At 42.1% G+C, this 13,063-nt stretch overlaps 1 protein-coding gene across 1 annotated transcript in view; it reads left to right on the plus strand.

Annotated features, from left to right (window-relative positions):
• The window catches only part of LOC126281963 (sialin-like), a 106,065-nt gene that overhangs the window by 22,226 nt on the left and 70,776 nt on the right, over positions 1-13,063 (plus strand). The window contains exons 2-3 of the mRNA XM_049981336.1: positions 3,119-3,303; positions 12,676-12,909. Coding sequence (XP_049837293.1) covers positions 3,119-3,303; positions 12,676-12,909 — 419 coding nt within the window. The remainder of the gene's footprint in view (positions 1-3,118; positions 3,304-12,675; positions 12,910-13,063) is intronic.

The raw sequence follows: 13,063 nt of genomic DNA on the forward strand, positions 1-13,063 counted from the left end.
CAAAGCTCCTCTCTTAGATCTAGAACGGATAATCATTCAAATGTCTCTCACAGCTATGTGCACAGTTTTTCATGTCAAAACCGCATACGGTTGATTTTGGGAAGAGCGATTTATATTCTAATCATATTTTCGTGAGGTTCTGTACTCTTCCCTTGTTACATGTTCCATACCATTTAATTGTGAAAAACTTGTCGTTCTATACAGTTGTATTCAAGAATTTCCTTTCACTGGACCCGCAGCTTCCATGAGTTCGAAGAACGATTTATTTTATTTTAAGAAGAAACTTTTTGCAGCACTATTTATTTACTTACTTGTAGTGATACAAGTTACAAAACGAACACGTTTCTGCGCTTTGCCATTATCAAGTGTAGCTGTGAGGATGGTAAAATAGGTGTAACACTGTTCCTTACGTCTACGTTACTCCATGTCTAAACATTGCACCTTATGTTTACGCCTTAGCTGGTATGAAGTGTCCCTATGGCATCTTGAAGCGTAAACAGAAATTCCATAGTAAATATACAGCAGCTCTGCAGCCGAAGCTGTCAAGCAAGCTGTCAAAAACGACTTTACAAGATCACACAAATAGAAAGTAAACGTACAAATAACAAGATCATATCACAATAAAAAGACAATCGACATTAGGCTGCAAGATGCCATATGGACCAACTCATACCTGGGAAGACCCCTGAGTATAGGGTGCAATGTGTAAACATAGACGTAAGAAACAATATTATATCTGTTATACCATATTCTCAGGCACACTTTATAACGCCAAAACTCGTATCATCACAGTTATATTAATCCATTGTTGTTGTTTTTGTGGTCTTCAGTCCTGAGACTGGTTTGATGCAGCTCTCCATGCTACCCTATTCTGTGCATGCTTCTTCATCTCCCAGTACTTACTGCAACCTACATCCTTCTGAATATGCTTAGTGTATTCATCTCTTGGTCTCCCTCTACGATTTTTAGCCTCCACTCTGCCATCCAATGCTAAATCCGTGATCCCTTGATGCCTCAGAACATGTCCTACCAACCAGTCCCTCCTTCTTGTCAAGCTGTGCCACAAACTCCCCTTCTGCCCAATTCTATTCAATACCTCCTCATTAGTTATGAGATCTACCCATCTAATCTTCAGCATTCTTCTGTAGCACCACATTTTGAATGCTTCTATTCTATTCTTGTCTAAACTATTTATCCTTCACGTTTCACTTCCATACAAAGCTACACTTCATACAAATACTTTCAGAATCGACTTCCTGACACTTAAATCTATACTCGATGTTAACAAATTTCTCTTCTTCAGAAGCGCTTTCCTTGCCATTGGCAGTCTACATTTTATATCCTCTCTACTTCGATCATCATCAGTTATTTTCATCCCCAAATAGCAAAACTCCTTTACTACTGTAAGCGTCTCATTTCCTAATTTAATTCCCTCAGCATCATCGGACTTAATTAGACTACATTCCATTATCCTTGTTTTGCTTTTGTTGATGTTCATCTTATATCCTCCTTTCAAGACACTGTCCATTCCGTTCAACTGCTCTTCCAAATCCTTTGCTGTCTCTGACAGAATTACAGTGTCATCGGCGAACCTCAAAGTTTTTATTTCTTCTCTATGGATTTTAATACCCACTCCGAATTTTTCTTTTGTTTCCTTTATTGCTTGCTCAATATATAGATTGAATAACATCGGGGAGAGGCTACAACTCTCACTCCCTTACCAACCGCTGCTGCCTTTTCATGCCCCTCGACTCTTATAACTGCTATCTGGTTTCTGTACAAATTGTAAATAGCCTTTCTCTCCCTGTCTTTTACCTCTGCCATCTTTAGAATTTGGAAGAGTATTTCAGTCAACATTGTCATAAGCTTTCTCTAATTATACAAATGCTAGAAACGTAGGTTTGTCTTTCCTTAATCTTTCTTCTAAGATAAGTCGTAAGGTCAGTATTGCCACACGTGTTCCATTGTTTCTCCGGAATCCAAACTGATCTTCCTCGAGGTCGGCTTCTACCAGTTTTTCCATTCGTCTGTAAAGAATTCGTGTTACTATTTCACAGCTGTGACTTATTAAACTGATAGTTCTGTAATTTTCACATCTGTCAACACCTGCTTTCTTCGGTATTGGAAATATTATATTCTTCTTTAAGTCTGAGGGTATTTCGCCTGTCTCATTAATCTTGCTCACCAGGTGGTAGAGTTTTGTCAGGACTGGCTCTCCCAAGGCCGTCAGTAGTTCTAATGGAATGTTGTCTACTCCCGGGGCCTTGTTTCGACTCAGGTCTTTCAGTGCTGTGTCAAACTCTTCACGCAGTATCGTATCTCCCATTTCATCTTCATCTATATTCTCTTCCATTTCCATAATATTGCCCTCAAGTACATCGCCCTTGTATTGACCCTCTGTATACTCCTTCCACCTTTCTGCTTTCCCATCTTTGCTTAGAACTGGGTTTCCGTCTGAGCTCCTGATATTCATACAAGTGGTTCTCTTTTCTCCAAAGGTCTCTTTAATTTTCCTGAAGGCAGTATCTGTCTTACCCCTAGTGAGATAAGCCTCTACATCCTTACATTTGTCCTCTAGCCATCCCTGCTTAGCCATTTTGCACTTCCTGTCGATCTCATTTTGAGACGTTTGTATTCCTTTTTGCACGCTTCATTTACTGCATTTTTATATTTTCTCCTTTCATCAATTACATTTAATATTTCTTCTCTTACCCAAGGATTTCTACTAGCCCTCGTCTTTTTACCTACTTGATCCTCTGCTGCCTTCACTTCTTCATCCCTCAGAGCTATCCATTCTTCTTCTGCTGTATTTCTTTCCCCCATTCCTGTCAATTGTTCCCTTATGCTCTCCCTGAAACTCTGTACAACCTATGAATCCATAGTGCACCATAAAACTGCACTTAAAATCATAACTGACTTAAGCTTAACTTATTTTGGCACGTTTGCATCTGCTCACCATTTTTCATATCAGTAATAACTGTATTTTACTATTTAAATAAAATAAGCAAAGTGCACTCCTTAAAATTTCAGAGATAGTAAAGACACAGGATTGTGTAATTCACGTATGTTCTTGTGTTATTGTGGATGCAACACTCATAAAAGAGTCTTTTCCTTACAGCTGTTGTTCCACTGCGTGCTGTGATTGGAGTCCTCGGCTTCCTGGGGATAGTTTTCCAGTACGTCCTGAAGGTAACCTTGTCCGTAGCCATCGGCGGAATGGTGAACCAAACAACAAATGGCCAAGTTGACACCAGCACGTGTCCGCTGCCAGACGGCACCACCACCGGCGAATCAATCACAGAGGTACTTGGCAACGATAATTATGGGTAGTACCATGTCTTAGAACAAATCACAAACATACAGCAACGTTAAACTCAAGAAGGTATGCGCCCGATGACAAGAAACCTAGACAAAGTGTATACCACGGCACGGAAAACGTAAAATGTGATAACAGTGAGAAGTCAGTTGCATATACCGCACATCACATCTACCGAAAGCATGTGGAACAACTCAATCAATAGGCTGTGTGTACATGATGATATGTTTGTAGCGGGTGGCCATTTATAGAGCACTGAAGCGAAATGGCTTATATTTCTTAAAAATAATAGTATTAGCACAACTTCTTCATTGTGGGCATCAGAACCCTAAGTCTGTTAAAGAAAGGTGGCAGTCTGGCACTTAGGCTGTATTTATTTATACTTTTGTTTCACAAGTACATACTTTCATCTTTTTCAGCCATTATCTATATTTTAACTTATAAAAAAACACGCTGCAATACCGCCACTAAAGAGGAACGCAATAGTGTGAAAGTAATTTTCTCGGAGAGAGAGTAGTTACATACAGCTAGGCACCACAACTATGATATTCAGGTTAGGTGCTTACGTTCGTTTTGGTTCACGTACTGCACTGTTTTTGATGGTTTAACGGGTAATCGATGCACTTGTAAGGTGACCGCTCTTTTTTGAACCGGATTTCTGTTGCAAGTAATGTGTAACATACCCTGATTTATGAAACCTATGCCCTATCATAGATAAAGTTATGACTCACGTAATTAATTAACGAACATATAACAAGAGAAAACTGAACACAAATGAAGACGTAGAATCATCCTCAAGATTTCAGCAGTAATGAATGTGAAGGAAGGAACATTAATGTCTCGTTGACAGCCTGGTCATTAGAGATGGAGCACAATAAGTGCACGTTTGACTCTAATGCACTTTCTCATATGTTTCCGTTGAACTCATTAAATGTTCGAATAATTTTTCGACTTAATTCAAATGATGTAAGTGGACAATACCACTATGTTTATACACGCAGATCGTAGCGTTCTCTGTTGAGGAGGAAACAGCTGCCTCCTTCATGTGAAGTCTGAAATTTTATTGATACAAAGTAATTTATAAACAGTCCTGTAGACAATCGAAAAATGCTTTACACGTAATTTGGGTATCCTCATGAACAATCAACTCTGGCACGTTTGGTGGAAGGGTCACAGTGGAGGAGTCTGTGGATCGTGTCAGGAGAAACAAAGATGTAAGCATCCAAAGAGAGTGTTTTTTCGAAATAAAAGTAGGATTTTAATCGTGTTTCTGTATCCTCCCAATATGTAATGCAACTGGGCGTGCCCTGGGTACAATGACAAATGTTGAAATGTGTGTGAATTCCTAAGCGACCAACTGCTGAGGTCATCAGTCCCTAGACTTACACACTAGTTAAACTAAGTTAACCTAAGTTATCTAACAACAACACACACACATCCATGCCCAGGGAGGTCTCGAACCTCCGGCGGGGGGTGCCGCGCCATCCGTGACACGGCGCCTCAAACCGCGCGGCCACTCAACCAGTCAAGGTGGTTATTGTAAGACGTTGTGTTTTGTCAAAATAAATTACGAAAGCTATCAGGAGAGGGAAGATACACATCATGCCTAGATGGAGTCCAGAACCAGAGAGAGCGTCCTTATCTGATCCGATGCTCTGGCTGAGTCCTGCAGCCAACACGTGAGTCCTCTGCCACTCTCCCCGTGGGCCATTCAAATGTGATGCAAAGGGACTTGTCGGGCAGCGAATTTTACAGAAGCATACAGCCTCTGCTGAAGCAGTAATTCTACTCGATTGGTTGGTTGAGTCGGAGCAAGGGACCAAACACCGAGGTCATCGATCCCATCGGATTAGGGAGAGATGGAGAAGGGAGTCGGCCGTGCCTTTTCAAAGGAACCATCCAGGCATTTGCCTGAAGCGATTTAGGGAAAACCTTGAACGGGATATCCGGACGCGGGTTTGAACCGTCGTCCTCCCGAATACGAATCCAGTGTGTTAACCACTGCGCCACCTCGCTCGGTGTAATTCTACTCATTTCGTCGAAAATTTTGGAATTAGAAACAAAAACTCCCGCTATCCTTAGAGAGGCCAGTCTACCTGCATAGCAAATCCATTATCACAAGATTTTCGAGTAAGCTTTTCTCCTTTGCTTCGAAAAAACTGCAGCTTTGCATCAAATGGTTTACATTTCTTCATTCGCCTGTCATTCATAAAGAATACTGTACTTGACCGCTGTGTAGTGTAAGTGGGAAGAAGTTGGACAACGGTTGTTATTCATTTTTACCAGTGTGTATATAGCTTCTAGCTCGCCATAAATTTTCAAAAGCACACAGAGTTGAAGATGAACTGCAGAAAATTGTTGTTCTATATTGCCAATCATTTCACCATTCCTTATTTCTGTAAACGTATCTAGAAGTCGGAGGGAAAGACAGTGATGTTCCTTTTGGAGCCATACATACCGGCTTCCTTCGCCATCTCGTCCATTTTGTCATAGTATACCAAACTCACATCAGCTGCAACCTGTATACTGCATGTTCCTACATTACTTCTTTGTTTTGCAGTAATTCTTGTGCAATTTACTTTCCAACAACGGGTTTTCGGTGGAATGCGATACACTGAGTCAAATGTTACATTATCGACTATTAAAGTTGCAACACTGGGATAGAGCAAACAACGAATTTTACTTTGTTTTTGTGCATGTACAAAATAGTAGGAAGCACAAGGGACATTTGTAGGCTATTTGTCAGAATACAGAACACGAAATATAACATAGAGAGCTGCCACCTCAGGCAGCAACAACGGCTCTGGCCTAGTGGGGATCCAGTTAAACTGAGCTTGGATGAGAGGTAACTGGCATGTCATTCCATGCTGAGCTTGGATGACAGGTAAATGTGCGTCACTCCATGCTGCTTCAACTATACAAAATGTAAAGAGTATATGTGTAGATATTTTTATATGTGATACTAGAATCTGTACACGTATTTGCATCGAACATTTTTCCCACAAACACGTCACAAACTACATGACCTGATGTTTTCTGCACGGCTGTAACTGCACCACAACGTGGACTACGCCCGTCAGTAACGACTAGCCGTTTAGTGTCCACGCGTCCACACTTCAACATTTGATCTTCTACACAGGGGAAAATAAGCAATAATGACTTGCTCTTGCCACATGTATTTCGAAGTACTGACCAACATAAAACATACAACTTCTAATAGCTATAATTTTTAGTCTGCGAATGACATAAATACTGATGTAATGTTGTTTAGTGCACCGTGCTCAGCCACCAATAGAGATATCTGTACTTCTACCCATTACACCTCGAATGCCAGTGTTCATCAACCATAGTGGCTGGCGAGTGGTACCATGCTAACCTCTTGGCGAGAGGTACGGAGAAAGTGCTACCCAGGGCAACAGTCGAACACCTTCTATATCGAGGTAGTTCATGGAAGCACAATCAATATACAGTCTCGAGTCATATTTCTGAACGATCACGTCATAGAGACCTTGAAGACAGGACAGAGCCAGAAGTCTTAACACTCGGAAATATAATGCCTACTGTCCAAACTACAGGTTGTTCAAACCAGAGGTGATTGTGTTGTACACCCCCATGTCCTCATATCCTATACCGTTCACGCAAGTGCTAGGCCCATATGATGATAACGAATACAATTCGTCAACGTTCGTTCCCCCCACAGACATGACCATTGTCATACTGTATGTCAAGGGCGTCAAACTTGCAGCCCATATGTGTGCGCCCATAAAGATTTTCTGTGCGTCACGTCCAGCCAATAAAACGGTCCTAAATATCGTGTCCCTTACACGCACGTGTACAAAACCTGACTAGCGGTGAAGATATGGTAGGCGTCTACCACACGATAGGCCAAATGAGTGTAAAACGAGATCCCGTTTAGGTGTTTTGCAGATTCTTCCTTTCAGAATGCGCTGCAATCGGATCTGTGTAGCAACTGCGTTAGCTTTGATCGGTAGTAGAGTTGACTGCTGTGCATTAGAGCAAAACTAGTCTTAGTCCGTATAGCCTGTCGCAGATATTTTAGGTTATCAAAGGAAGTAAATCTTGTGTTGGATCTAAAATTTCAGACATTCACTTGGGTTAATTTTGACATTAATTACTGTGTATAAGTTTTCTCCTGAGGCAGGGAAGGCAACAACAGAAGAAGAGAAGGAAGAAAACGTTTATCTTTATCCTCGTGTTTCCTACCCTATTATTTTAAATAAATAAAAACTGAATTTGAAGTACTTTTTTTTCTGTGGTCCTCCTCAACTTAATCCCATGTCTCCTTTTGAGTTTGACACCCTCGCCGTATGCAGAAGCAAGACTCCTCTGAAAATACGAACTGGTGCCGCTGCTGTGTCGGTGTTGTTTTCGACTGAAGCGCTGTGCGCGCGCCTCTCCCCGCTATCGCGTCAAAGGGAGCCGCGACTATGATTGCAGTGCCGACAGTCTTGTCTTGCTCCGTCCAAGCCTTTTACATGGGGCTTGGTATGTGATGAGGCTTTACAATCCTCCACGACCGAGCAAACATAATATCCCTGTCCTCTCGGGCGCTAGTCACGTTGGGCTGTCGAAAACCTGCATGGCCTTGAGTATAGCCTTCTTGAACTCATCGATCCCATATTGGCCTGACAATCGTGGGCGTGAGACCAAAGCGAGCAGCTATATCGTGTAAAACTAAACTACAGTCTCCATACCGGCAGTTTTGTACCTGCCGAATTCCGTCATACGCAGCTAAACTTATGTGAAGCATAAAACAAATTTCTCAAAAATAGTAACACTGAAATATAAATTCTGTGTGATAAATTCGTTGCTACTCCTTGCATATACTCATATTGTATTTGGCGTTACTCTACATCTACGTCTATATTCTTAAGCCACTTTACGGTGTGCGGTGGAGAGTACTTTCTGTATCAGTGTCACTTCCCCCTTTTTCTCTTCAGTCGCGTATGGTTCACGGGGAGAACGATTGCTGGTGAGCCTCTCTGTGGGCTCGAATCTCTCTAATTTTATCTTCATGGTCTTTTCACGAGATATACAAAGGTGAAAGAAATTTATTGGTTGACTCTCTAGGAACATATGCACTCGGGATTTCATTCGCAAATGGCACCTTGATGCAGGATGCCTCTCTAGCAGTGGCTGCCGCTGGAGTTACCTTACTAAGCGAACCTGTAACGAAACAAGAATAATATACAGAAGAATGGAAAAGAAAATTTAGGATCTATTAGATGAAGATCAGTTTGGCTTTAGAAAGGTATATGAAGCAGAGAGATGGTTCTCATGTTCCGGTTGATAGTGGAAGCAAGACTGGAGAAAAATCAAGACATGTTTATTCGTTTTGTCGACCTGAAAAAAGCATTTGACAATGTGAAATGGTGTAAGATGTTCGAAATCATCAGAAAAATAGAGGTAAGCTACAGGGAAAGACGCATAATGTACAATGTGTACACGAAGCAAGAAGGAACAATAAGAGCGGAGGACCAAGCACGAAGGGATGTAGTCTTCTACCCCTGCTGTTCAGTCATGTAGCGAAGAAGCAGTGATTGAAATAACGAGTAAATCGAAGAAAGACGAAAGTGATGCGAAGCAGCAGAAATGAGAACAGCAAGAAACTTAGCATCAGGATTAACAGTCACGAAGTAGATGAAGCTAAGGAATTCTGCTACCAAGGTAGCAAAATAACTAATGACGGGCTGAGCAAGAAGAACATAAAAAGCAGACCAGTAGTGGCAAACATAGGCCTTAATTTGAGGAAGAAATTTCTGAGAAAGTACGTTTGCAGCGCAGCATTGTACGGTAGTGAAACATGGGCTGTCGGAAAACCAGAACAGAAGAGAATCGATGCATTTGAGATGTGGTGCTACAAACGAATGTTGAAAATTAGGTGGACTCATTAAGTAAGGAATAAGGAGTTTCTGCGCACAACCGGAGAGGAAAGAAATACATTGAAAATACTAACACGGTGACCGGACATGATGATAGGACACCTGTTAAGACATCATAGAATGGTATCCGTGGTGCCATAGAAAGATGTGGAGGGCAAAAACTGTAGAGGAAGACAGAGATTAGGATACATCCAGCAAATAATTGAGAACGTATTTGCCAGTGCTACTAACAAGCAAAATTCGCGTATTGGTCGAACTAGTGTTTTGTAAGCTTCTCGCTTTGTTAACAGGCTGCATTATTTCCTGAGAATTCTCCAATAAAACTCAGTGTGGGAATTGCCTTACCAGGAATCAATTTTATGCAGTCGTTCCACCTCATATCGCTCCTTATGCATACCACTAGATATTTCATGAAAATAAATGTTTCCTCTGATTGTCTGTAGTTTTCACCTTACAGTAAATTGTCTTTCTGTCTACGTATTCGCAAACGTTACATTTGTTTGTGATGAGGGCAAATTATCAGTCCCTGCACAAGTTTCAATCGTCTACAAGTTTACCTGCATTTCGCTACGATTTTCTTCCTTCCAGACTTCTCTGCATACAACAGCATCATCCACTAAAAACCCCATCGAACTTCCGACCTTATCTACTAAGTCATTTGTTCCCTTTGTGGAAACTAATGGTCCTATAACACTCCCCTGAGGCACATCCAAAGTTACTTTTACGTCTGAAGACTTCTCTTTGTTGAAAATAACAGGCCATTTTTGTTTACTATAAATTCTTCTCTCCAGTCACATAGTTGGCCTGGTTTCCAGTACACTCGTATGTTGTTTATTTGGCGGCAGTATGGAACTGTATCGAATGCCTTCCGAGAGTCAATGAACACGGCCTCTACCTGAACGCCTGCATCTACTGCTTTCTGGGTCTCCTGGACGAATAGAGCAAGCTGGAATTCATACGGCCGCTGCTGTAGGAAATCCATGTAGATTCCTTCATAGGATGTATTTGGTCTTGAGGAATGTCGTAATACAAGAGCGTAAAACATGTTACAGAATTGTACATAAGACCAGTTTCAGAGATTTAGGCCTTTAGTTTCGTGCGTCTGTTCGACAGCCCTTCTTGAAAACGGGAATGACATGTGCTCTTTTTCACTCATTAGGAACACTCCACTCCTCGAAAGACTTGCGGCACGCTGCTGCGAGAAGACGGGCAAGCTGTTTCGCATACACTGTGTAGAATAAATTTGATATCCCGTCAGGTTCAATGGCCTCTGTTGAGAGACTTCGGTTGCTTTTCTATCTCTTGAGCACTTCGATAGCTGTGGTTTTATAGTTTCGTGCGACGATTTATGGGAGAAATTACAGCGCGATCTTTCTCTGTGAAACAGTTCCGGAAAAAGGCGTTTCGTATTTCGGCTTTTCATGTCACTCTCTGTTTCGATGCCGTTATAATGACTGAGAGTCTGGACAGATAGCTTCGATTCCTTTACTGATTTGACATAAGACCAAAACTGCTAAAGATTTTCTGTTACGGTTGTAGAAAAGGTTTTATTTTCTAATTGGTGGAATGCTTCACGCTTAGCCCTCCTTCAGTTTTCGTCTGTCTGTGAGGCTTTCGCTAGCATCTGCAGTGAAGGTCTTCTTGCTTTCACGGTACCTTTCTAAAATAACCCTAAGAAGTTTGTTTGGCACATACGCATCTAAATCATATCGTGCAATGTTCTTGAACTTTGTCCTACCTATTTTGTGCCATTCTGCTGAAGTGACACTCATCTTCAAATCAAGCATGTAATAAAGTTCATGCCAGTTTGACTTTCGCTGCATGTCGCTTCATACTGTTGCGATTTTAATGGCCATCAGTGTAGAAGCGGTCTCCGGTATCCCGAATTTAGTTTCCTATTCAACTACCACATTAACAGCGTCCCCCATTCACTGTAGCACCTGTTTAAACATCAGACAGTTCTCAAAAACAAGGAACCTAATACAGTGCGTCCTCAGAGCCTCTGCGCAGCGGTGACCCTCGGATGTCTCGTCTTGGCAGCACATTAAAGTCTCGCCTGCACGTGTTCCATGGACCCGCAATAGTAGGGTGAGGGTAGCGGTGGTGTGGGTGCTTTGCAGCTGTTAGTTGTGTTACTGTCCACTTCACGTGCAAGCTGAAAGTAGTGACAATGCTTAGTACTGCAGAGGGAGCGTTTTTATTGGAAGAGGTTCTCCGTGCAGGAGGAAGCTTTACGGAGCATGTGAGATGGAAAATTAGATTGCGTTTTCTTACTTCGAAGTGTCCACATCGTGACAATGAAGCTTTTTAATTCGCTAATTCTAGACAACAAGTTCAGTTCATGACGCACCTTGAACTGGAGGCCCACAGTTTTGACAGGATGGAGACTCAACGACGTTTTCGACATTATGTTGTGAAGTCCAACAAAATCAGTGAGGAGATTATCTCAAGAGGCTAAAGTCACTCGTACGACAGCACATAAAGGCCACAACCAAAGAACTGGGGATGTGTCCTAATGAAATTTCTGATTGCAACAATTACATTGTACGGACCATACGAAACGAATAGCGTATTGTGATTGGTTTCAGCGATTTGTTAACCGAAATGGGGTTGGTGTTTTAGGTCGAACCTTTTTCTCTAATGAGGCTTGATTTCACCTAACTGGCTACATTAATTCCCAACATACACGAATTTGGTCATCAGAAAATTCACGTGCCTTAAGAGAAACGCCATTGCACATAGAGAAAAATCGAAGTGTGTGTTGGCATAACGCGAGCGTGAATGATACGGACGATCTTTTTCGATACTACCGTCGCTTCCGACGTCTATTGCTCGGAGATAATTTATCCATTTATTGCCCTGCTGGATGAAACTGAGATCAGTCATTCATTTTTCCAACGAGACACCGCTACTGATCATACAGCACCCCAGTTCCTTCGGCTTTTAACTGAAATTTTTGGTGACGGAACAATTAGGAAGGTCTCTGGCCGCCGCACTCACCTGATCTGTCTCCTCCAGAACATTTCCTTTATTGTGGGGCTAGAGTATTTGTGTATCAAAATAACTCAGAGGCAATAGATGAACTGGAGACAGCGATAATTGATTACCTGCATTCGACTACACGTGAAATATCGGTAAAAGCGTTCGCAAGTAAATGTAAAGGTACTGTATCTTCAAGAAGTAGGAAAAAATTTGCAGCACCTACTGTAATATTGGTGAGTACACTGGATTTAATTGTAATTAATTTCATTGTTTTAATTTTAATGATGTTGAATCCCATCACCCAACAAAACCGCAGCCACCAGCAGTGAATCCCGGCCCCTAGCTTGCACGGCGACACCAAAGTGCTGCCAACCTTACGCGCGCCGCGAGGTGACACACGTGGAGCTCACCGCTGCGGAGAGGTTTTGCGGACGCACGTATCTTAGAATAGCAGTTGTTTCTTTCATGTTCCAGGAAGGCGAATTTGACTGGGACGACGAGATTCAGGGGTACATCCTGTCGTCGTACTACTATGGCTACGCAGCGACCAACATACTCGGCGGGTACGCAGCGGCGCGGTTCAGCGCCCGCTGGGTGTACGGCCTCGGACTCCTCATCGCGGGGGTCTTCACCATTCTTGGACCGGTTTGCGCCTACGGTGGACCTGTCGTATTCATGGTTTCTCGTATTATCGTCGGAATAGCCTCAGTAAGTATTTCACAATCATTCGCTTACTTATTTGTAGCGTAAAACGTGCAGCGTACGTAAACAGAAATATACAATGAAGCGAGGATGGCGGTAGGCACCTATACAGATGGTGGCAGTATAATGTGAACAAGGTATTGACGGCAGAAATCACTGT

This window comes from Schistocerca gregaria, chromosome 7 (assembly GCF_023897955.1).
Source record: "Schistocerca gregaria isolate iqSchGreg1 chromosome 7, iqSchGreg1.2, whole genome shotgun sequence".
In the NCBI taxonomy this organism is placed as follows: Eukaryota; Metazoa; Arthropoda; class Insecta; order Orthoptera; family Acrididae; genus Schistocerca; species Schistocerca gregaria.